This window comes from Rhinolophus sinicus, chromosome 7, assembly GCF_057876585.1.
Source record: "Rhinolophus sinicus isolate RSI-liver-muscle chromosome 7, RSI-T2T, whole genome shotgun sequence".
In the NCBI taxonomy this organism is placed as follows: Eukaryota; Metazoa; Chordata; class Mammalia; order Chiroptera; family Rhinolophidae; genus Rhinolophus; species Rhinolophus sinicus.
In genome coordinates, this window is record NC_142507.1 from 52,759,921 (window position 1) to 52,784,291 (window position 24,371).

The 24,371-nt window shown below is 49.2% G+C and overlaps 3 protein-coding genes and 1 long non-coding RNA gene across 9 annotated transcripts; 2 read left to right on the forward strand and 2 right to left on the reverse strand.

Annotated features, from left to right (window-relative positions):
* Positions 1-3,786: 3,786 nt before the first annotated feature.
* On the reverse strand, positions 3,787-7,201 carry MRPL9 (mitochondrial ribosomal protein L9). The gene is made up of 7 exons (XM_019740035.3): positions 7,018-7,201; positions 6,687-6,843; positions 6,434-6,558; positions 6,154-6,204; positions 5,057-5,158; positions 4,457-4,540; positions 3,787-4,326 (listed from the first exon to the last, which is right to left on the reverse strand). Exons 1-7 carry the CDS (start codon positions 7,165-7,167, stop codon positions 4,192-4,194), a joined length of 804 nt encoding a protein of 267 aa, XP_019595594.1. The 5' UTR covers positions 7,168-7,201; the 3' UTR covers positions 3,787-4,191.
* Positions 7,202-7,475: 274 nt separating this feature from the next.
* On the forward strand, positions 7,476-13,549 carry OAZ3 (ornithine decarboxylase antizyme 3). Its single transcript, XM_074319202.2, is given in 8 exon segments — positions 7,476-7,812; positions 8,255-8,355; positions 9,203-9,315; positions 9,603-9,663; positions 9,665-9,739; positions 10,454-10,629; positions 11,132-11,217; positions 11,952-13,549. Coding segments are annotated over 7 exon segments (702 nt in total). The 5' UTR covers positions 7,476-7,812; positions 8,255-8,307; the 3' UTR covers positions 12,095-13,549.
* On the reverse strand, positions 13,509-24,127 carry TDRKH (tudor and KH domain containing). Of its 6 annotated transcripts, XM_088799611.1 has the most exons (14): positions 24,001-24,127; positions 20,249-20,397; positions 19,401-19,507; positions 18,604-18,793; positions 17,760-17,899; positions 17,314-17,635; positions 16,284-16,444; positions 15,927-16,099; positions 15,682-15,746; positions 15,265-15,416; positions 14,968-15,069; positions 14,615-14,711; positions 14,346-14,433; positions 14,019-14,158 (listed from the first exon to the last, which is right to left on the reverse strand). In XM_088799611.1, exons 2-13 carry the CDS (start codon positions 20,370-20,372, stop codon positions 14,381-14,383), a joined length of 1,686 nt encoding a protein of 561 aa, XP_088655737.1. In that variant the 5' UTR covers positions 20,373-20,397; positions 24,001-24,127; the 3' UTR covers positions 14,019-14,158; positions 14,346-14,380. The 6 variants fall into 6 exon arrangements, with proteins under 6 accessions (XP_074175292.2, XP_074175296.2, XP_088655737.1 ...); XM_074319191.2 differs by having other exon boundaries at positions 13,509-14,433; XM_074319192.2 differs by lacking the exon at positions 14,019-14,158 and having other exon boundaries at positions 14,197-14,433; positions 18,604-18,703.
* LOC109451638 (uncharacterized) lies at positions 17,845-21,978 on the forward strand. The gene is made up of 5 exons (XR_016021780.1): positions 17,845-17,945; positions 18,161-18,364; positions 18,508-19,281; positions 20,765-20,882; positions 21,511-21,978. It is a non-coding gene; the product is annotated as an uncharacterized LOC109451638 (long non-coding RNA).
* Positions 24,128-24,371: the final 244 nt, after the last annotated feature.

Consider the following 24,371-nt stretch of genomic DNA (forward strand, 5'->3'; position numbering starts at 1 on the left):
TCTCTCTGGGAGCAGGTTGGCATGTGCACACGGAGATGCAACCCCTGGGTTTCAGCATCTGCGGGAAAAATCCAGCTTGAATCTAAAAGAACCAAAAGTGCTTTGCATACAGTAGCCTCTCACTAAATGCTTGTGGAAAAGAACAACCCTTGTCGGCATTCTTAAACCACTCCTGTTGTTCCCTGGGGTACGTGTCCCTTGCAGAGTTGCTTTGCGGGTGGCCGTGTCTGGCCCATAGCAGGCCTTCATAGAGAGCAGCTATTATTTCAGTGAAGTAGCAGAACTGTCATTGGGAAGACCTATTGATTTTACCCATTTTTAAAATTTTTTGCTCACCATGTTTTTTATTCCTTCTCGATGTTCCAAGATTTATTTGTTTATTGTTTCCTTTCTATTTAGAGAACTGCCTGTAGCCATTCTTTGAGGATAGATCTACTGGTGACAAAGTCTTAGTTATCCTTTGTCTGAGAATGTCTTAATTTCCCCTTCATTCCTGAAGGATATATTCTGGGTTGATAGTTCTTTTCTTCCAGCACTTGAAAAAGTATACCAGTTCCTTCTTGCCTCCATGGTTTCTGATGAGAAATCGGCGGTCATTTGAATTTTTTTTCTTCCCTTTATAGGTAAGGTATCATTTTTCCCTAGCTGCTTTCAAGATTTTTTTTTGTCTTTAGATTTCAGAAATTTAATTATGATGTATCTTGGCGCGGATTTCTTTGGGTTTCTTTTGTTTGGGGTTTGCTTAATTTCTTTTTTCTAATGTGGGAGGGAGAGAAGGGATCATCAGACACATTGTCATTTGCACCTGAATCACATCTCTTCCTAAACAGAAACCCCAAGAGCAGAAAGAAATAAGAGTGAAGTAAGAGAGGGGCTGTGATTCCATCACATTAAATAGGAGACTTAGTGGAGGTGGGGAAGGGCTGGTTCACATCAGGACATCGATCACTGGCCAAGAGGAGGGTTTATGGGCAGCAGAGCTCTATATGTTCTCCCTCTCTTCATTTATCTTGCTTCTGTTTTGGCTTTTTGGGGTGGTTCCAGGACCGACTCTTGGCTTTGCACAGAGGGTGTATAGGTGCATTCTGGTGAATCTGCTGATGACTTGACACGCAGGCCTTCACAGGTGGGGGCCGCTGCCTGAAGGTGGCTGTGTGCCAAGTGTCCTGCTTCCTGGCCACTTAAAGTTGTTGGGTGGCAGCAGCTGCAGCAGCCAGGGACTCAGGGATGGAGGCTCCATCTGCCACTCTGCTTTCTGCTTCTCAGAGTATCCCCAGGAGAGCTCTTCCTCCTCTGCACACAGGTCAGGGCACTTCTGCAAACCCGGGGTCACGTGCAGGGCAGCCATGTTCCTTTAGCAGCCTCTCATCATGTAGCCACCAGGTCGACCTAGCAGCTTGCTTAGGTCTTTCTCAGACAGTTTGATGGCATTTTCCATCTGGAACAGAGTGAGGTAGGTTTGACAAGAGTCTAGGCACAGAGAAAAGACTCAATTGGTAGTTATTGTTCGAATATAGCATCTTAGAGCTCTCATGGCCTTTGGAGCTCATTTAATGTATGCCACCACCATTTTACAAATCAGTGAATTGAGACTCAGAGAGAAGAAACTTCCTCAGAGAAATACTTCTTAGGGGCAAAGCTTAGATAAAAACTCAGGGCTTTTGCCTCCCAGGCCAGTGGCCTTTCTCCTAAGTCAATGGTTCTCAAAATGCTGCTTAGTTTCTTGAATCAGTATGTTTACACTTCTTAACAAATTTGGGAAATCTTCAGCCATTATTCCTTTGTGTACTTTTTCAGCCCTGCCTCCTTCCTCCTCTTTCTGGGACTCCAGGATGCAGTGTGGACCCTGGATCAAGGCATCCTACAGTACTGTGTCCCTACGTAAAATATATGGGTCTGGGAAACAAGGGGTGGACGTAGGAGCAGCCCCCCCACTACCATCACTCCCAGTGACCCCATTGGGAACCCCTCTTATCCCAACTCTGGGCTCTGAGGATTTAGAAGTTCTATTTGCCAGAAGGGGAATATTTCCACTACCAGTGGACACACCAAGAGTCTTATAGGACTTTAAGCTATGGCTGCCACCAGATTACTTAAGAACACTACCAAGAGATGAGGAGGAAAGGAAAGGAGTCACTGTCCTGGCAGGAGTAGCTGACCCTGATCCTCAGGAGGCAGGGCTGCTGTTACACAATGTGGGGAGATTATACCTGGCACCCAGGTCATCCACGTAGGCATCTCGTGCTCCTTCCTTGCCCAGTTTTGATGATACATGGACAAGTAGTCACGGCCTGCGAAAGGCATGATGACCAGGTGCCTCAGCAGGTAACCCATTTGGACCAGTAGAAGTACAAGCTGAAGGCACGTGGGCAGGAATGCAGAGTGAGTAGTAGAGGATGGAGGTAAATACCAGTTGCAGACTTAGGACAAATCTACAGCAACAGGGGCGATGGTCGGTCCCAGACCTTCCTATTAAATTTTCCCAGGAAGAGGCCCATCAGAATCCTGAAGGGATCATTCTAAAACTTACGAAGCAAATGGGGTCTGAATAGCACAAGAGGTGGAGTGCAGTGGAGACTATGGTGTGCTGCCTGGGACCCTCCCCTCAGGACCGAAGCTGCTGAGAATGCTGACAGCTCTCATCTCAGTTCCCCTCTGGGAACTGCCTTTGCCTGAAGTCAGTCACCTCACCCAAAGTCATGCTCCCTTCCTAGTCAATATGGGGGTATGAAATCAGGCCAGTTGCCTGGATAGGGTAACATCTCTGCAGAGCCATCCTAGCTTGAGCTTGTGGGACTGACAGGTCTTATTGAGTCTGCATCAGCTCAGCTTCTCCCTCTGCCAAGTCCTGCTTCCTTCACTCCCACACAGGTGCTGGGCCGGAGGACGCCCCCAGTAAACTTACTGCACGCTGTGTGGAATGTTGTGCCTGTTTCTCAAACCATTGCCAAGAGCTCCCTGATGGTGATGGTGGTGTGGAACGATGCTGTGTGAAATGGGCTTCTTTCTATTTCAAGGACAGCAGGATGGGGTCATTGAAATGGCAAATTCCAAACAACAGCAGTGCTAGACTTGAATTCTGGAGTTTTGGAAAAATGAGAGGTTGGGTACAGTGATCAGTGCAACTATGAGTGACAGACCACCCCATTAGTTGGGATAGCCTCATGTGGATGCAAGTGGACGGAAGTGCTTAACTGGCTGGGAGTGGTAGGTGAGCTCAAACAGAATGACAGAAACCAAGTTCTCTTGGCTTCTGGTAAAAATAGCAAGTCAATGGTCCCATCTTTACCCCCCTGAATTGCATGACCTCTCATTATATTTGAGTGACTCTGGCATAATCCAATTGTCAACAGTTGGGTTTTTCTTACTAACGGACCTTGACCTTATGCAGATCTACTTCCCGCATCTCTTACCAAGACACCTAGTCCATAGTTACCTAATGACTAGCCTATCTTAACCTCGGTCTGGAAACCAAGGCATCTTCTTATTCAAAATCTCAGGAGCTAGCTCAATAAACAAAACAGAAGTTCCCTTTTTAAGCTTCTTTCATTTCAGCTTCATTTCCCCCAACAATTACCCTTAGGCCTTAATTCAGATCACCTTAGAAAAGTAGAATCCATAGTGCGTTAACAGCTTATTGAGTAATTTGCTCATAGCAACCGTGGGATGTAGCCTGCAAATGCAGTCTCTTCTTCCGTCCCTTTTAGCAGCAAACCCCAGTGGCTCAAGAGGACATCCCACTTGGATGTCCCTCTCCCAGTCTACTCAAGCCCAGTAAACAACACCTAAAAAGAACACAACTTTTTATTTCTTCTTGAGGTACAAATGTTCAGTTAGGACGAGAACAAGCCCAGTGATGGAGACCATGGCTAGCTCTTCCATTTGTTCCAATGAATTCCAGCGGAGGAAGAGGAAATAGGATCTATACTACTCTGGTCTATTAACATTCAGCTTATCAGATCTACCGCCTGGTACTTCTTGAGTAGCACTGCCCAGTAAGGCCGGATGTGGTTAACAGTTGAAGTACAGAGATGGCAAATATGGAGAATTCAACATGTATCTGCAGCTTAGACCAATGTCGCCATATGCTCTCTACAATTCTCTGTTTGGTCAGAGCTGGCCCATCTTTGCTCTATGGAATCCATTTTTGTTCCTTGGATTCTGCTTTGCTGCTTCTGAGGGACAGTAGGTTCAGATCGTCTGGGAGGTGGTAGGAGCCATTCCCTTGGCAGCTTGCTGGGCTAACCAGTACTTGTATCTTTTGGTCTTGGGCTTCTCAAAGTTCACCACAGACATAGGTACCCTCACAGTGTCAAGTCCATTTACCTGTACACAGAACGACAGGACGGGTCAGAGATAAGCTGCGCACATACGAGCTAACACCCCCCAATCACAGCTTTTCTCACCCTCATTTTTCACCTAGTTAGAAAAAGGAGACAGTATGTGAAACACTTACCGTCACTTCACACCAGTACTCGCCCCACCGTGTGATGGGCTCTTCTGGTAACTTTAACGCATGTGGTGCGACCACAACACCAAGCTGCAAAAGATCACAGCCAAAAGGAGCTCTGTTTACATGGCTGCCACTCTAGGCAACCTCACCACGAGGGTTCAAGAATTTCCTGTAGAGGTGAATGAAACTGGGGAGTTTATCCTGGCTGATCCCATGGCAGGGCACAGACCTCCACAGACGCTGGCAGAGAAAGTCAGTCCTAATTTCTCAGAAAGGGAGGTGGATTCACAAAGAGAAACAGGACGTGGGACCACAATTACTATATTCACAAAAGGAATAATTCTCCAGTGAGTCACATTTCCCCAGGTTTTCCCTAGCTAGAGAGGAAATAAGTGATACCGCCATCTTTTCCTATCAGGCTTCAAATTCTACGGGACAACCCTTAGTCCTAAGTCATTCCCATCTCACACCCATGCAAGCCAACCAAGAACACTTTCCCTCACTCCAGCTGGACGATTCTACCTGTCCCTAACAAAGGGCTCAGTCCTGGGCCTTCTTCCCAGGGGCAGCTTCCCCCCTCAGGGTGAGAGCAGTGTAACTCACATTTTTAAGGAAGTGACGGGCAACTATTTCAGGCGTTAGCTCCCATTTGATGTTGTTTTTCATCCCCACCTCCAGGCGACAGGTTCTCAGAAATTTCACTGTCTGAGAGGAATTATAGACAGGGGATAGGTTAGAGCTGGAATCCATGGAGAGGAAGCATGTTAGCAAGAGGCACAGCTTTGAGAGCTCAGGGAAAGCGCACAATTTCTGCTACAGCCAAGACAGATGAGAAGATCAATGGCAAAGACAGAACATTCTTATTGTCTCGAGGCTGATACCGAGACAGAAAAGATGTTTTAGTGACACTTTAGAGAATGTCACCTATAACTGGCTGTTCCTAATTAAGGAGAAACAAGCCATGTCAAAGTTAGGTTCATCAATGGGGGCCACTGGTATATTTCAGGATGGAATGACTTTCATGAACTATTTTAACCCTCTGGCCCTTCAATCCTACCCCACCGCATTAATGATTCCTCCCTGCTTACTGAATGACATATAAATTCATTAGCCAAGGATTCAAGATGTTTTGTAAACCCTGCCCCAAGCGCCTTTCCAGCCATATGTTTTCTCATATTACACTATAAAAGTCCTTTGCTTTAGGTAGACTGCTCTCCTTTCTACGTTAAAACGTGCTTTAACTACCTACTTATACTTTTTCTCTCTTGAGAATACCTCTGGCCTATCCAAATCCTACTAATCCCATAAGGCCTAATCTCATCTGAAAAAAGTCCTCCTCAGTCATCCTAATGCATTTTAGTCCATGTCACTCTTATAATTGACTGTTTTGAGTTTACTGGTCATTTTCTCATGTGTCTATGTTTTTTTCCAACTTGTCTGTAAATATCTCTTATCTCACACTTTCCATGGGTCCCCTGGTGCCCCGGTTGGGGCCTCACTCAATAAGCCAGGGCACTTTGCCCAACAGGTCAGAATCTCCCAGGTGGTCTCAATACCTGCTATGGCAGCCACAACACTTCCTCTTTCCCCTACCCTGTGTTTGCAATCGGGAGACATCAAGCAAATCAAGGAGCTTCTCAGGAAGAGGTCAGTGACTCCTGTCGGTAACCAATAAATAGACTTTCCATATTTCTACTCACCGCCTCGCCTGCCTTGGTCTGGATCCTTTCCAATTTTCCTTCTTGTCTCAGCTAGAAAAAGTTAAAGATAGGGAAAAAAGGAAAGAAAAGAAAAATGAGTCCGTCATAAATAATAACAAACTCTTACTAACACACTCAGCTGGGCAAAGGCTGAGCTTCTGGATTCCTGTTCTTCTAGTCCCTACTTTATTTTCAAATTAAATATCTAAGGCAAGGAAGTTGCTAGAGGAAATCTGAAGGCTGTATTCCTCCAAGTCCCCCTGCCTTCCTCCGAGCTCACCAATTTCTCCTCTTCAAACAACTTCCTGTTTTCAGGGGAGGCATAGACAGCCAGTCCTTGAGGAAGTAGTTGATTGCGGCCCACAGATTTCTTCACTGAGACCAGGTCACCCCGCACTCCAAGTTCTGCCAAAGAGAACAGACGCTGGACCAGAACACAGAGCTGCTCTTTTCCACAAAGTAGGGAAAGGGCCGCAAACAGGTGACGCCAAACACAACCAGCCTGAAAGGAAGTGGCTCTGCCCGGGCCTTACCCTCTACCGACTGCGTGAGGATGAGCTCCAGGTTGTCTTTGGGCCGGTGTTTCGTGTCCTCCACCAGCTTGTAGACGCGGTGTCGCCGGTGCAGGCGCGGCTTCCGGCCCTCCCCGGCCAGCGGCACCTTCCACCAGCGCTCCACGATGACCGTGCCCTGGCGGCCGGGAAAGCGAGCGTGAGCGCGTCTCCACGGACAGGGCCCCTGATGCCCCCGCCGCCAGCCCCTCTAGAAGCGCCCGCCACGTCTCCACGCGCCCCCAGAAACGAGGCTCGGGCGTAAATGGCCCCGGGAGAGTCAAGGACCCCGTAACGCAGACCTGGCCCTCACCCGACTGTGTGACAGGCTGAAGTCGCGTTCCGGGCCGGGGGTGCCCCCTTCGAGTCGCGGCCGGAGCAGCGCCCGGACTCCTCCTGGCAGCAGCCGCTCAGCACCCGCCCGCAGCAGAGCCCGGCCCGGGGCCGCCATGGGGGCCGCCATGTTTCCCGGCGCGGAGGGGCCCTGGCGGCGGCGCGCGCCTGCGCAGGAAAGGCCCCCGCCGGGTGCCCGCGGCGCGCCTGACGAGGTCTGGTCCCGTGTCCCCGCAGCGTTTTCCTCGCTCCCTTCTCCGTTTCTTTTCGGGGGAGGGACGCCCATAGTTCCTGAGAGCGGGGTGACGATTAGGTGGACGGACACGAAAAGACACTGTCTCCCCCTTGGCTTCACTTTATCCTTAAAACGGGGGCTTGGTGTAGCTCTCAAGTCACTTCCAATTCTGAGTCTGCGACAACTGGGTACTGAGGCAGGAGCCCCCTCCTCTCACTTTCTGGTACTTCACCTAAAGATGGTGGAAGGATGGCATCCTCTGGAAAACGGTGCCAACCCACTCACTCCTTGCGATCTCACTCAGTCTGTTGGCTTCAAGTGCTATTAACATGCCAGTGACTTCCAAATGTCTGTTTCCATCCTAGACTTCGAAACTTGAATATCCGACTTCTTATTTGTCACCTACCCCTTACGTGTCTGCTGGACCCTTCAAAGTTATGCTCCGAACCGCCTGACCCGCAGCCTTTCCCGTCGCAGTGGATGCAAACGCCCGTCTTTCAGTCCTTGGACCCCACTCCTTTCTCTCCTGCAGGAAATCCTGTGGGGTCTACCTTTAAACTCCTTCCAGAATCCAGCCACTTCCCACCACCTCCAAGGCTTCCCCCGTCCTCCTGGATCACTGCAGTGGTCCCCTAACAAATCTCCCTTGAGTCTCTCCAGTTTATTCGCATCAGTCAGCATCTTTATAAAAACATTAAGACAGATCATGTCACTCTTCTAGCCAAAACTTTGAGATGACGTTCCCCTTTATGTGGGGTTGGCTGATTCCCTCTCCTCCTTCAGGTCGTTGATTAAATGTCACCTTTCCAGTGAGGCCTACCTGGGTCACCCTATTTATTCCCGCAACCTGCCTCAGCCCCTTCACACTCCTGATCCTCCTTCGTCCTTTCCCCCCCTTTTTCCTCTTTCCTTTGTCCTTGTTTTTTCTCCTTTGCAGTTATCTTCTAACATACTACACGGTTTTCTTATGTTTACTGTTTAGGTTTGTTCGCTCACTGTTAGAAGATACAATGGGGTAGAGATCTTTGTTTCCTGATGCACCCCAAGCACCCAGAACAGTGCCTGGCTCATAGTAGGCCCTCGGTAAGTACTTGTTGAATGGATGAATGAACATGCAGAGGTCTCAAACTGGTGGCCCCTGAACCAGATTTTACTCACAATGTTGCTTTCTTTTTTCAATTAAGTGTTTTTTGTTCTTTGGTGTGTTTTTTTTAGTTAGTAGCCAGTGTTTGAAAAAACACCTGGAGAAATATGCCACAAAAACTTGTCTTTCTAGTTTCTGTTGAAAAATCATACAGTGTGGTACCACTGAGTCTGCATTCCTGCATGGCAACTGGATGGATGGAACTGAGTTGTGTTGGCTTGAGACAGGGTGTAAGCTTTCCTACAGCCCGACCCAGCAGCTCCATTAATTGTGTTGAGCTGTCTGGGCCCCTGGAGGCATTTAGCTGGCAATTCCTACCCTACAAAGCAGTGAGAAAGTGCAACAATGTGAGGCACCCCTGAATTATGAAGGGTAGGGGTGATAATACAAATATTGAACTGGTAGGAACCGAGAACCAGCCAATCAGGTCAGACCTTGCGAAAAGGTCTTGGAGGCGTCCTTTCGTTGCTCAATTTTAGAGGAAGTGGGGCGTGTGTGTGTTGGGGGGCAGGCAGGGCTGTTTACCAACCAGTACAGAAGCTAAAGTATTTTAACTGGCATAGCTGTGACGTGCATACATGGCTAAGGGGGGAGGGTGGGGTCCTGAAGTGACATAAGGGCTGACTCGTGCCCGTGTCATAGTGCCCACTGAGTCACAATGGCACCAGATTGCCTAAACCTCTGCCACCCATCTGGGAACCTCACTTTGCCGCAGGGAGGCACTGAACTAAGAAACTGCCTTGTAACAGGTTGCGCCCCTCTTTCTACTCCCTTTCTTATATCAAGAGGGGGAGAACACGGAACTACCTCTACCCAATCTGGTCACCATTCGCCTATTACCTCTACTGTTACAAATACCGGGTCACCCTCCGGGAGAAGATGCTGCCTTGTTATAAAAGGTACTTGTTTTCATCTCTACTTGTGATTGTTTATATAAACTGTAAGGAAAAATAATAAAGAATTTGAAAGAACTTCCCAGTGGCAGAGACGATAATAGGAAAGTGGAAGGCTGGCGTGGAACTTTAGAATTTTTCCAGCTGGCTGGCCTGGGAAAATGGAAACAGGCTGGTCCAGAGAAGATGAAGGAGGTAGTGCCAGAGCCTAGTCCTGTGTTCCTGGAAGTTAGGACCGTCTCCCCATCTCAGACTCAGAGATAAACTAATTTGGGCCTTTTCTTTCCAACCAGCATCATTTATAAGGAACAGGAGGACTTGACACTCCGGCCCCGTTGCTGCCTTCAGTGCTCCTGAGTCCCCGGTCGGCCTCCAGGGGGGCAGGAGCACCGAGCAGGGTGACCGTGACCAGCTTCAAGAATTGTATTCGGTAAGTGGACCATGAGCTGGTGCTGTCGAGTTGGGGCTGGGCAGCCCTGTGCCTGCTGTAGTGATACCTGGCAGAGAAGGGACATTCGCTAGTTGGGAAATAAATCATAGGAAGAGCTAGATGAGGCCTTGGAGCTCGTGTGTAAAAGCTACTTGCTTTATAGGCAAGGATTCTGGCCCGGAGACCTTAGGTCAAGTTCATAGAGCTGGTGGTGAAAAGCAGGATGGGAAAAGAGGAAGTAGAAACATAGGTAGAGCAGGCTGTGTTAAGTCTTGTGGGACCTACGGCTGTTCAGATGCTAACGGACTGGAATCCAGAACTCCTGCACTTGCCCTTGTGTCATGTTGTGTGTAACTTCTGCATTTCAGATGAGAAGTGCGAGAATTTAGCAAAAACGCATATAATGGGGGAAAATGGAGTTATCAGTGAGAGTGTGAACGGTTGGTGCAGCTTTGTGATGTAAATGTCTGTTTCTATAGGGGAAGTGCGTCCTGAGGTGAGGTTAGGGCGGTAACACTGCCTTGACTTCCGAGGTTCCAGCTGTTTGACATGGAGAGCTCCGTGTTAGGGACGTGAGGTCCTGGGACGAAGGGAGGCTGTGGAGTTGAGACCCTGGCTCGTCCTCCCAGGCTCTCCGTCAGCCCACACCCCAGGGGGCCCGAGGTCACACACACAAGCAGGACACCGTGACTGTCACTTTGACTCCCTTTGCAGGCTGGGAACCTGACGGTCCTGACGACTGACCCCCTGCTCCATCAGAACCCGGTGCAGTTAGACTTCCACTTCCGCCTCACCCCCCAGACCTCTGCCCATTGGCACGGCCTTCTCCGCGACCATCAACTCTTCCTGGATATACCCCGTCGGGCCTTGGATCAAGGCAACCGGGAAAGGTGACTGAGCCTGGCGGGGAGAGGGGAGGGAAGAGGGCGGGGACTTCCTTCTCTTATAGTGTCATAGTCAGGTACGGGTGTGCCCACCCCAGGGCTGACTCAGGAGCTGGATACATGCAAACCACTGAGGGGACGTGCAGACAAGCCTGGAGCCGGCCGGGGTCTGGGATTCAAGGGCTAACAGCCAGCCCATGGGAGGTGGCTGGGTTCAGTCAGAAACACAGAGGAGCCGTAAACAGCTGAACGGACGTGCTTTCCAGCTGTTGTGTTTATAGAGTCGTCCCTTCTCCCCAGGCCCCGTCATGGCATGGGTGTCCATCTAATAGCGTTCGATCCCTTGGCTTCAGAGAAAAACCGGTCACAACTTCTCTAGCAACTTGTATTTCCTGACTGGGGTTAACGAAAAATGAGCAATAGATTTCTGTCCAACCAGTAGGTGCCTCTCTGGCTTCTGAGTTCTCTCAACATTTCGTTCACCATGATTTTTCTCCCTGGATCCTAGTTTGACGGCAACACTGGAGTACGTGGAAGAAAAGACCAATGTGGGCTCCGTGTTTGTAAACTTCCAAAACGACCGCAACGACAGAGGTGGGCATCCGCTGTCCTCCTGGTCCTGGGTGCTGAAGCAGCTATCAGTGGCTTCCCTCTTAGAAGACCCTCTTCCCCGCACTCTTTCAAAAGGGCACCCTCAAGCATTGCAGGGTTTCACCCTCCCCGCCCCCCCAAGGAGGTTAAGGTGTCTAGCATTCTGTTCAGGTCACACCTGGCCTATGGGGCAGTCCCAGCAGGTGGGTTTCAGGAGGCGGACTGAGGGGCACTGGTGGGATTGGAGTCCATTCAGGGGAGCTGGCTGGTAGACAGAAAGGGTATGTAGTGGCTTAAGCACCCACAGTGTGAAAGGGCCGGGCCTCAGGCCAGGAAAGGGATGTAATTAACCAGGTGCCTGGAACATGTTACAGAAACTACCTCCTCCCTCAAGCAGTTTCTAGTCTGTCGGATACAAGACAAAGGATGGTCACAAGTTTACAACACCGTCATTGAGTTAGGCGCTCTGTAAACATCATCTCCTTTAATCTTAAATTCTGTGAGGAAGGTTCTAGAATCCTCCATTTAGAAACGTGAAGGCTGAAGTTCAGAAGGGTTAAGTCACGGACTGTCACAAAGCCAGCGTTAGTCTGCAGTCTGGCTGGTCCCACAGCCCGTCGCCCCAGTGGCTGCACTACACTACTGTCCCACAGCCACTCACTCCCTGGGGGGAACAGCAAACCCTGGACGGTCACACTGACTTACAGAATGTTCTAATTCTTCTCTCCTTTTCACAGGTGCCCTGCTACGGGCCTTCAGCTACATGGGCTTTGAGTTGGTCAGACCAGATGACCCCGCCCTCCCTCCCTGGGACAATGTCATCTTTATGGTGTATCCCCTTGAAAGGGACCTGGGCGACCTGCCCAGTGAGCCCCCTTGAACGGGCTTATTCGTATTCTGTGAGGGGCCGGGGGCCCAGGATGTGATTCAGGACACCTTCCTCCCTGCTAGGAATAAAGGGCAGTGCAATCAGCAAGCGTTCTTATCTCTGGGGGGCAGGCGGGGTTGGCTGGAGTGGGCCGTCAGGCTGAGCTGGATTCACTGTAGGAGAAGCAGTTGGTAACTGCACAGATCAGAGGGACCTGAACCAAAGAGGGAAGGGACCCAAGGATTTCAGGCTCCTTTTGCCCCCCCCCCCCCCCCCCCCCCGCTGCCCCAAGGCCATTTCCCGTTATTCTAACCCTTTCCTGAGCACCTGCCAGGAGCAAGAACCAAGTCTTACTGGGAGATTCTCATCCACGTATTTCAGTTCAAATGGGAGACAAGTGCTAATGCCTTGTCTTTGGATGTGGGGATCGGAGAAGGCGCATGGGTCCCGCGGCTTTGGCCCAAGGGGATTTCAGTAGACACAGTAAGAAATAGGAAGCGTAGAGAGGGCATTCCAGGCAGCAGGCAGCGTACAGGGTTGTACTGCAAGAATAAGGGACCCATCAGAATGGGACAGAAACTGACAAGGCTTAGAGGCCACATTAAAGGAAGACTTATACACAGCAGCAAACTGCAGCTAGGAAGACACACACTCATTTTCCAGAGCAGGAAGTCTTACAAGAGATGACCTATGTCAGGGGACCTCGCTACTTAACAGGAAAGGATGAGGAAACTGGGCCCTCACTGGCCCCCCGACCCTGTGGGAGAGGAGCTCCAGGTCCACGAGTTCATGACAGCCAAGGTCTGCCCCGATTCCTCCTAGGCCCCAGGAGCCACAGTACAGCTGCTCCCTCACGGGAGCCTCTGCGCATTGGTGGGGACTTTTCTGAGAAAATAAATTCTGAGGATCGTGGCTATGGGAAAATAGGGTTGCCATCCACTATATGCGTAGGCCTCGCTAATTCCTAGATTTAAAACAAACCAGCATAAGGCATCCTCATGTGCTAACTTTGTTTTCTAGTTTCTGATCCTTGAAAAAAAGTTCATTTGCCATTATTCTCCCGTCCACATCACTATGCATTTATATTTACTTTGGAGTACCTTCACAGTTCTCCCGGGACCCTCACGATACTATCAGAATGGACATTCTAAAGTCTTACAGAACGTTTACAGCTTTTAGAATCCTAAGCCAGGCCTTTTCTCCCAGAGAGCATCAAGGGAGTCTTAGTTACACAGCCCAAACCCAGGCTGGTTCTGGTTCTGAGCGAATGGCTAATTCAGGGAGAGTACGATGTGTCCGCGAGCGACACTTCTCCACAGACAGGCCTCTCTGCGTCAGCTGTGTGGCAGTTTCTACCAGATTTCAGTCCAGAAGGTACCCGTAGGCCTGTTTCCCCCTTGCGATTTAATCAGCATTTAGTTTCAGGTAATTTTTTGAGAACTTTATTCAGCAAAGAATCTCCTGAATGCTTTAAACAGGTATGTATGTCCCCCCTCTCTCTGGGTGTGTGCACATACATTATAGACACTATACTGGCAACCGAGAGTATTTCCCGATCGGCCTCTCTCCTTGTCTCCTTGTATTTTAACGTATACAGGGACATAGCCGGAGCAACACCTCAAAAAACCTGTCTCCAGTAACAGCAGCAGTGGAGGCCGGGAGGTTTAACATAAACAGGCTGCTCTGTGCCTCTGCCTCCTGCCTCAACTGCAGCCTGCGAGTTCACGCGAAAACTTCTCTCACCTGCTGAGGTGAGTCAAGGTCTGCAGAACCATCCCTTTTGGTGACCAACCCCTGGCTGTTTCCCGGCCCCCACAGGACGCAGCCTAGCAGTAGTGTGCATCAGGACTGGCAGAGGGGAACAGGTGTTACGTCCAGGTGTTCAGCAGCCTGGATGTAACGCTTTCAAACACCAGGAGGGGGTGGCAGGTGATGTGGGGCACACGTGTCTCCCTCTACCCCACACACTTCCTGGTCGTCCAGCGGAGGGAGAAAATGCATTTGGACCACAGCAAGAATAAAGGAAGGACTGTGTAGATCTCTTGCTCACAGGCGCCTCTTTCCAGGCGCCAAATCCTGCCAAAGACAAAAACATAAAGACACAAAAAGCTTGGAAGGGCTCAATCAGAGAGCAAGTTGAAGCTACAGGAAAGCAGCTGCAGAGACGTGGCATTGAGCTGGGCTTGGAGAAGAGAGCACAGTGAGGCCCAGGTTGTCACCGCCACTACTTATGCTGCTACAGACAGGCGACAGCTCCACTCACAGCCGAGCAGAAGATGGACGCAGCTGGAGCCAACTTCAGATTAAGTAATCGTCTTCAAGGTTATCATCAGCAGACAGAGAGGCAGCTTCTATGCAGCAGAAACGAGGAGAAGTGAGACACTGCCCTGATGCAGCAGGCCCTGCCCGAGGCGCAGGGGTGCCCCACGACCACCGGGGTCAGCAGCCGCCTTCACAAGCCCCCCAATTTGAAGAGACTGACTGACTAATGGGAACCTCCGGAGGTGCTCCAGGAGGACGTGCTGTTGGTACCTGACAGGCTGAGGCAGGACAGGCTATGTGCTATCTCCCCGGGGCTCTTCTTGGCCTCAGTGAGCACGCTGCCGTCAGAGGTATCTGCTTCTGTGACCTGAGAGAAGGAAGATGAGAGAAAAAGGAAGAACGTGGCGGCTGGTGGAAAAGGAGCAGCCCTCGGTCACTTGCTCATGCCATCTGGTTCAGGCAGTTGAGTTTGGCCGCCGAGAGAGACACACGCCTCGTGGCAGTAGCCCTAGTGGAGCGACTCCGGGAAGCTCTACAGAACGTCCCGCGTGACCAGGAGCCTCATGTCTCCACGCACGATCTGTGCCCTGGAGCGCCCTCCGCGCCAGCAACGGCTCACTCACCACATCATGCAGCATGTCTGACACTGCTCTATTCTCTTCCACGTCTTCAGGAAGCTCAACCGCGTATCCCTTGCGAACTAATTCTAACCCAATATCAAGTTTCTGAGAAGAAAAAGGAAAAGGGAATGAGGTTCTCTCTAAGGAAGGGCAAATCTGAGGACACGGGAGGACGGCTAGTCTGAGGACATGCCCTGGGAGGACGGGAAGCCGGACCTTCCCAAGTGGCTGTCATCAGATAAGGTGTTCTGGGGAGGAAACAGCAAACGCGCCAGTGAGCCACGAGCGACCCCGTCTTACCTGCCCGTTGCTGGTGTCGTACAAGTAGACCTTGGGCCAGGTTGCGGCCCCGGTCTGCACGTAGCTAGAGATCTTGGCCACCAGGGGCTTCCAGTCAGCACAATGCGTGAGCCTGTCAAACTCGTCCAGCGCGTCCTCTTCCCACTGCCCACCTGGCAAAAGATGGCGGCACAGCCTAAGGAGGGGGCCTGCTGACAGGGTGGGCCGCACGCTGGAGGGAAGCTGGCACTACCTTTCTACTCCGGAAGGCACCGCTGCCTGCCAGGCCAGCTTCTGGCTGTTGCTTTCTAGAGCTGGTGAGAAAAAGACACCCACGCCCCTAGAACTCAAAAAGCTTGGATCGGGAGAAGCCCTGCCATGTGCTGTGTCAGTTATTCTATTTGGAGACAAGGTCAGTGGGTGTTGGGACTCATTTACCTGTGGGGACAATCCGTGCCAGGCTACACTCGATTGCTTGAAATGGAAGGCTTAGGAAGTCACTCCTGATGTGAAAGAAACTGCAGTTAGACTCCCAGTGCCAGTACGTTCCTTGCTTCTAGACAGCCCCGACTACCCCGCGGGAGAAGACACCCCTACCCCTGTGAGGCCTGGCAATAGGTCGCCCCCCCCCCCACAGCCAGGGCCGAGTCCACGGCTGCCACTCCAGCCTGGCCTGCACTGACCTGAGTGCCCGGAGGTCCCTCAGTGGGCAGTCGCCATTGTCTCCAAAGTCCACGAAATAGAGGTCCAGGTTCCCGTTCTCCAAGGTGCCCAGGACCCGGGCTCGATACCAGGAACCATTTGTAGGTAAAGGTGCGGCTACAATGTCTCCTACGTGCACAGTCAAGTCTTCAGGCTACGCGGGATGAGGGGGCGGGAGGGGGCAGTTAGGGAGGCACAGGCTCAGAAACACAAACGGGCAAGACCGGACACACGGAGGAGCGAGGAGCTGCTCCACAGGAAAAGGGAGAGGAGTGACCGCAATGAGAAAGCTAAGTCCCTTGTTCATCAAAGCCAGCTCTGTCCCCATGGCAGCTCACCAGGCTGTTCTCATAGTGCTGGGTCATCTCGCGGACAAGCTTGTCCAACTGCAGGCTGCGCGAGCCGATGATTTGGATCCAAAAGTGGTTAGGATGCTCGGAGGCAGACACGTACACTTCCAGGAACTCGTCAGCATGGAAACTGAAGTCAGGACTGGGGACTAAACACAGGGATGAGTGAGCTAAGCTGCAGCATCACCACCATCTAACATGGTGACCACATCAGAACCACCTGTGGTTGGAATGGGGAGATTGCCCCGGTGGGGAGAAGTACAAATACCAACTATTATAATAAAAGTGGTTCAAGGGAGCCCGGGATGAATCAGACAAGAACATCCTGAAGAAAAGTACTAAGCTATGTTCTGTACCTTCCTATGTAACTGAGTAATAGGAGTTTACATTCTTAGTCATCTGCCATGTATTCAAATCAGTCACCAGTTACAGTGACGGTAAATCCTCCATGGTCCAGCTGCAACACGGACCAGTGAAAAGGTCTATCGACAGACGGGCTCACTCCAGCTCCCAGGCTTCCACTGACTCATTATGTGACCCTGGAAAGTCTGGACAAGCCTCTCGTAGGGGCCCTCGTTTTCCCTGCCCATCCCGCACCTACGCATTGAAGAGAAAGCTCACAGCCTTTTAATTCTTGAATGGCGAGGATTTTTAAAGAATGAGACAGTCCCAAAAATACACCAAAGACAACTGGGCTGAGTATTTTACTTGTTTAGTAAGTATGTTTGGAGAAAGAATGTCATATAAATTCAATTATTTGGTATACTACTCACAGCCTAGTTTCCTGTCAACTAGCATATTTTTATATTGTTCTCCATCATTAACTGGTTTGTATTCAGAAAAATATTATCTATCATACTAACTCAAGCAAAATATTACCAGGAAGGCATATTTGTGATGAAAGACTTATGAGTAATCAAGAAAGTAGACATTTCTTTTATTGCTTCCTATGCTGGGTTCTCTTAAGCCAGTGTTTCTATCGTTCGTACAGCTAACGGGTTCCCTCTCTACTACGTACTTTCAAACATGGACATCCCTGGACTGGTCTGGGCTCCAGACTTCTGAAAGCTGTCACCATCAGGCTTCTCCCAGGAACCTTCTTCTGGCCCTACAACCGCCATGTCGCCACCGCCTTTGCGGGGAGGAACTGCCAGTGGTACAGCCTGCTCCGGGCTGGCACCAGAGCTTTTCCAGAAAGCTGGCTCTCCGGCTGCACCCCGTTCTGTCACTTCTTCTCTCCTTACACTGATTGGCTGCTTGCGTGGGACTCTGGTTTCTGCAGCATGAGCGATTCTCTTCCGAAGTTCTTCATCTTCTGAAACTTTCTCTAGTATCAAATGCTGTGGAAAGTAAGAGAAGGGAAGATAGCTGTGTGGCTAGATAATTTGACCCAGGACAAATCTGACTGAGGAATAAAGAGTTCTTCTCATTCTTAGATACGACTCAAGTCTATCAACTACTTGCCTTGGCTGCCGCCACTTCCTTCTGTGTTCCTGAGATTTTTATAAGCCTTGAGAGTAGTAATGTGCCTTCTGATTCTTTGTCACAGGTAATTTTGGCTCCAGAGGCCTTACAGATAGAACGGATCGTCTCGCCGCCTCTCCCTACATTGAACAACAATAAAATCCTGTCCTTCTGTCCCGGCCAACCGTAAGTCTAGAGAAATCACTATTTTGTATATATGAGTACTAGGAGAGGAGAGTTGGTTCGCATTTCCACACTGAGCAGAATGCAGAACACTGAATGGAAAGCAGGAGCTACAGAAATTGTAAGAAGGGGAATACTGGGTTATTCGTTCTACCCATCTTTTTTCAACTCTGCTAGGTTAATTTCTCCATGTCATTTCCATTTTTTTGTCCACTCAGCATACGTCACATCCTCACTTCATTAGAAGAGATCCCATATGCTGCGTGAAACATGGCACCAAGGACAGGACACGTCTCTGCCTCGAGAAGCAGCATAAGGAATGCTCTGGGGGGAAACCACAGCAGGTGCTCTCTAGAGTGCTATCGTGAAAGATCTGGGGTGCTAACAGCTTCCTTCGCTTCCCTTTGGAAACCTATTACGAGGTAAGGACATTCACCCGAACCCTTCGAGAACCTATCCATAAAGTTCAGATCACACAACTTCTTGAGGATGTGTTTTTTGCTTTACCAAAATGGTTCTGTACGAAAGTAAAGCTGTGGTCTCAATGTCCCTTTCTTTTTCCCAGCAGGGTGAGGGGGTAGATAGGCCAGGAAAGACCGCTGGGAAGGTGTGAAAGAAAGGTAAAGAAAAGACAAGAGCAGAGGAAGCTGTCCAGTGGTACCTATGATTCTGCCCACAGATCTCTGGGGAACTGAGAGCTGCTCAGACACGGGGGCACTCTCTGTCAGGATCTGATGGATGGCTGCTTTGGCTTTGCACACCTGAACAGGAAAACCACTGATAAGAAGCAGCCGCTCATCGCCTACATCCTCTGTGTCCACGTCAATCCGAGCACCAGTTTGTTTCCGCAGCTGCAGAGAAAAGGATACGTGGCAGTATGTCTGGAAGAGACACCATTCGGGTCAGCAAGGTACTTGGAACCCAACCTTGGAGGTAGATGGAACTGGACACAATTACCAGCCAAATCGGGATGCTATAAGTAGTCCCCACTCACAGGTATTTATGGAAAGAGATTAGTGACAAAGGTAACCCTAAATAGCAGTGAATTGAAAATGGTTTCTCTTTGTGTACAGAACCCTGTTGTTTCCTCCTGATTTTATTCGGCTTAGAGAATTAAATATTTTGTTTTCTTGACATGCCACCTGAACAATGGAAGACGATAAGAAGAATCAGGCAGCTATTCAATATTTACTGTCCATTAATGAGAGTTTATTAATTCCATAGTAGAGAAGAATGGTTTAAGCTATACCAAGCCGAGACTCATCCAATCAAAAATCCCCATTTTGAGCCAAGTCATGTCATCCATTCGCGAGGGAGCGGAAGTACTCATCTCCAGAAGGTAATCAGCATCTTAACTAAAACGTTCCTGTACTCTTTCTTTTTAAAATATACACAGTGTGGGTGGTTTCTATGGGATGGGGCAGAGAAGGGGAGCCGGGAGCCCGTGCACACGCTCACCTGTTTAATGTTGGCGCCCTGCCGGCCAATGATGAGCTTCACAGCCTCCTGAGGCACTCGCATCTCTATCTCGATGTCGTCCTCCCCAACGAACGTCAGCCGCTCTTCTGCACAGATCACAGCTCATCAGATCGGACTTAGATAACACCCACAGACAGCTACTATGAGCCCTCCCCTGAACGGAGCTGTCAGAGAGACACTGATGCAAGAGATAAACACAGGGTCTCAACCACAGTGACAAGTGGAAGTGGCAGCTGAGTGGGAATTGGAAGATCCGGAAAGACCAGAAGATGGCCACTAACTCTGGGATACTGTTTCAGATGCTAAAGTGGGGAACGCATTTGGCTCTGCAAGAGAGATGCTGGGTTCGAGGCAAACTATTTGTCTTGGAGAAGAATGAACGAGTCCATTACGCTGACAACTTCTCCTGTCTGTACATAAATCATTTCTCTAGGTCCAGCCTCTGGGGAAAATGAACCCCACAGTTCGCCTTCTCCTAATAACTGAATAGAAGGAGCATATAAAAAAGGTAAGAAGAGTATAGATATTTAAAAAGAAAAAAAGAAGAACCCACTGCAGCGTTGATGTTGCTGAAAGGAACAGATCGATAGAATCATAAAATGAATTCTTCACGTCATAGAAATGATAGCTTCATATAAATGATAATAGCTTTACATGAAGAACAGAGAAAAGAAGAAACCAAACAGTTTCAGTCAAAGAGCCCTCACAGAAAGCCAATTACATCCCACAAATGCTACCCAGTCTGGCAAGGACAGTTTTCATTTCAGGTTAACAAGGCCCGAACACCTTCTGCCATTTCCATATGTACTCACGTGGGGTTCACATACCTCTGCTTTCCCTATATCTGCGATACAGGATATAGGCGACTGCTGCACTGGCTGGAATCCCGAGGCCCAGTGCTATTTTCTGAATAGTGGACAAACTTGTCCAAGAATTCCGTTCAGTGGACATTTTCTGCTGTCCTCTAACTTACATCCTGAAATAAGCAAACGAGGGAAAAGAAGGTGCTTTCATTCAACATCTTTATGACTGGCAGGGAGACATGGGAACATGTTATATTATTATTTAAAAGAACACTACTACCTACTTTCCCATTTCAAGAGCTTGAGCAGTCTCAGAATCTATCTCATATAAAAGGTCTCAGGGTATTTTTAAAAGGTTAACTAAGGGTCACATATACATACCACTAAACAGAGGCATGCTCCATCCCCTCGCCCCAAGTAGAACTATATGTTGATCACTTTTAAAGCGCAAAGGAACAAAAAATTATTAAATGAGTATTTAAAAACATATATTTGGATTTCATAGCAAACTATTTAATATTCCTTATTGTGCTCTTCTAGGTCTCCAGGCCTTTCCAGAAGCTGTTGTCTCTGCAAGGAATGGCTTTCTAGGCCATTGTAACGAGATATGCTTTAAAATGAGTGAGGAAATGTAATTTATGCTACAATTTGCTTCCAGGTACAAAAACTCAACCCACATGATTGATATCAAAGAAAAACATGGTTTTCACCTTAAAAATAAAACCTGGTTATATCCTCGTAAGGCTAAAAACACATTCATTAGTAAAGGACCTATTTACAAAGAACACTTTGGTCCTAAATGTGCTTTTCCTGAAGCCTTCCAGGAATAGTGATGACGGTAAGGAGAAGACCTGGCATAGACATCTCCTTCTGGGGAGTAGTAGGTGGATTTCCTGCTACTGTCAGACAAGGGTCCGAGTTTGGCATCTGGCCTTAGAGCTTTACTAACCAGTAGAAATAAAGGTTGTCCCAGAACTACCAGAGATTTGCCAAATCTGTGTTTTTTCCTAGCCAATAGTTTTAAACAAATTGAATCCACTCTCTTGTCCAGACTCATGGCCTGAACAGAAAATCAAAACCTCCTTTTAATATCTTGGGGAGGGACTCTTTTCAAGTGTCTTGTTGTTCCAGGCTGTTACTCCGTAGGTAGGTCCATCATACTGTACCACTTTTAGAGACGTAATATCTCCCTTTTTAGTGGGTAGGAAGAAAAAGGTTGAGTTTACTGTGGGGTTTGAGTTACAAGGTTCCTTCCCTAACTAATGAGTCTCTTTTCCCCCAACTAGGCTGCAAATAAAACTTTTCAGCACTCTCTGTGAAAGTTTGGGTGGTATCATGTTAACATCTTGAATATACCAAAGGAAAGGAAACAAGCTCGGTTTCATAAAGGAGATTTTTTTTTTTGCTTAATTCTTCAAGATATGAACTTCAAACTACCATTTTCCTACATTAAGGTATGGTTTATTCTGGGTGTCTAGAAGGGATTTCAGTTCTTATATGTACTGGTTACTTCATATATTTTCTCATGTGGGCTCTTAAGTGCAAAGTGTGTGTTCACTATTAATGTGCCTCAGTTAAACAGTGCTAGCTAGCTCTGTTATGGGCTCAGCATGCTGGGAACACGAGGAGGACTAAGAACTGCCTGAGATGGTCGAGTAGGAAAGATAAACACCAAAACAACTAATTACATGGCAGTGCAAAGACAATATCAATTCTTGGTTCATGCAACAGCTGGGAGGAGATAGAATTTAAAAGGCTGATTTCTTAGACGGTACATACTAGGTGAACAGCAGCCCATTAAAAGACAAATCATTTATCTTCTACATTCAAACCAATAAATATTTAATATCCAATGGGTGCTTGGCTGTGAGGATACAACAGTCCAGACAGACTCAGTAGCTGGCTTCACGGAGCTTTCTATCAGGCAGGGAAGGTCTTATCTTGACAGGTAGCAGTCTGTAGGTGTTAAAGGTTTGGAGAAACTGAAACAAATGTAACCCAGTAACTCAGTCAGAACTCCAGTGCTATCTGCCTTTAATACCGTCTTTCTGGCCATAATTCATGCTTATGGGGCATAGAATTTTAGAACTAGAAGGGACCACAGAGATCTGATTCCACTCATGTTGCAACTGGGGAAAGTGAGATCCAAGGAGATAGAGAGATTTCCCTAACGATACACAGCTAATTAGTCATTTCCACACAATACAGTGTGCAGTGTGGTTTGAAGAACAGTCACAGTGGCATCTCTTTAAGGAGACTCAAAGGACTACTAGCCATTGTTTTTTTCCAGTTCAGAAACTATCAGGCGCAAGGCAAAAGGATTATTTGATACTCCTCTGGCTCTGCAGCTAAATCCCCCCAGTCCTGACCCTGAATACTACGCTGGGTTTCATCACAAAGGGGTTCCACGTTACTCCAAATATCCCTTCATAACACACGTTGCCTATAATTTTTGATTAAACAGCTGTGTCTGTAGTGAGAGTGAACTGAAGGCAGCAACAGTAGGTGTAGGGAGACTAATTCAGAGGTCAAGTCTAGGTGTCAATGATAAAGACAGAGAGAAGTAAAAGGATTAGAAAGCGTTTTATTAGGTAGAATCCAGAAGACCTAGCAACTGATGTATGGACGGGTTAGAGGCTGAGCCACCACAGTAAACGCCTGGTGGCGTTTGAGATAAGAGACTATTGATGATTTGGTGGTGGCGGGGGCTTGTGTGGTAGGAAGATGAATGTCCGTGACAAGGATACATTTGTTGGGTGACTTCTATTTGGACTAAAGGCTCAATTTGACTTAACTCGTCTTCAGCGATTACAAATGAAGTTTGTGCTAATCGAGTTATCAGCTGATGTCTCAACCAGTGGAAAGCTACTTGACTGATCAAATAGTTTTGTTGATAAGTTACATATCCTTTCGCATTGTTGGAAGTTTCTCTTTAGAAAAAAGGTTATAAAAGTGGGAAATAGGATGGAAATGGGGATAACTGGATCGCTTGTGTTGGATTTTATGGCTTCAAATGGAGTGTGAAGAGGAGATTAGCACTTAGGACCACGGTTCCTAGGAGAAGCTGGGTCAAGACAAGGAGATGCAGAGCCTGTGAGGTGAGAAACGTGGCGAGATGATGGTTTTCAGCGGAGTTAACTTGGAAGTTTCCCGGCGTTTGTATTCAACAGCTGCGAACAACTACCTGATACGCGCAGCCAAGACTGACTTCCATATTATCATCCAAAATACAGTGAGGAGGCGAATTACACCGTGAGCTCCGTGGGGGCGAGGCCCTTTCATTCCGGTATCGCCTCATAACCAGGACGCACCGAGTACCTGAGACACGGTGAGCGTCTTGTTGTGAAGGAATTGGGGCAGCTCATTCAATCTCCTCATCCTCGCCACGTTTATTTTTAAACCGGCATAATTAATGCAAAAGCTGAGCAAAATACAAGGGAAACTGAGAGACCGACGGGATGGCGGTTCCCCTAAGGACCGGGCCCCTGAAGGGTCCGCACTGGGGCGGGGCAGACGCTCTCGCACCGGGTCCGTTGTGGCTTAAGCCTGGGCGCAGATCGTCTCCTTAGGACACGGTAACGAGCCGCGGCGGGAGAGCTGCCCCCAACGGCGCCTCACCTCGCGACGCTCAGACGCCCGCCCCCCGGCCCCACACCCCGGCCTCGCTCCGGGACGCCTGCCTCCCTCAGCCCCACATCTCCTCCTCCTCGCTGCCAGGGACGCCCCCGCCAGCCTCTCCCAGTCCCCCACCCTCAGATCGCGGTCCCCGCCCTTACCGCTCCTCGGGTCAGCCGCCGCGCGCTCCGCCTCGCACCTCAGCCCAGCGGCCGTCGCCTCCCACTCGCACCGCGACTAGCCTGCGCCGGCCTCGCTTCAGGCGCCACTTCTCCGCCCCCGCAGCCCCCACCCCCACCCCCCCGGCGCCAATCAACGCCCGGCTGGCGGCCCGACCAATCGCCTTCCCCGCCACAACCAATCCCTCCGCGAGCTGCCCCTGAGCGACGGGCTGCTGCGTGCTGGTGCCCAATTGCCCGGATGGAATTCGAGGCCCGGCCCACCGTGTCAGCCAATAAGATCCAGGGACAGCAGGCACTAGTAATTGAGGCGTGCAGCTGCTGAGAATTAAACAGCCAATTAGAGGCTTCAC

Bases quoted from the DNA above. Each gene is read 5' to 3' on its own strand.
- MRPL9 (XM_019740035.3), bottom strand. From the start codon at position 7,167: ATGGCGGCCCCCATGGCGGCCCCGGGCCGGGCTCTGCTGCGGGCGGGT. The intron at 6,205-6,433 runs GTGAGCTCGGAG...AACTTTTTCTAG, and splicing joins TGTTTGAAGAGGAGAAATTG to CTGAGACAAGAAGGAAAATT. The intron at 4,541-5,056 runs GTGAGTTACACT...GATCTTTTGCAG, and splicing joins CCCGTCACTTCCTTAAAAAT to CTTGGTGTTGTGGTCGCACC.
- TDRKH (XM_074319191.2), bottom strand. From the start codon at position 20,372: ATGTCCACTGAACGGAATTCTTGGACAAGTTTGTCCACTATTCAGAAA. The intron at 16,100-16,283 runs GTGAGCTGCCAT...CATCCCGCGTAG, and splicing joins AGCACTATGAGAACAGCCTG to CCTGAAGACTTGACTGTGCA. The intron at 15,747-15,926 runs GTCAGTGCAGGC...CTTTCACATCAG, and splicing joins AGGGACCTCCGGGCACTCAG to GAGTGACTTCCTAAGCCTTC.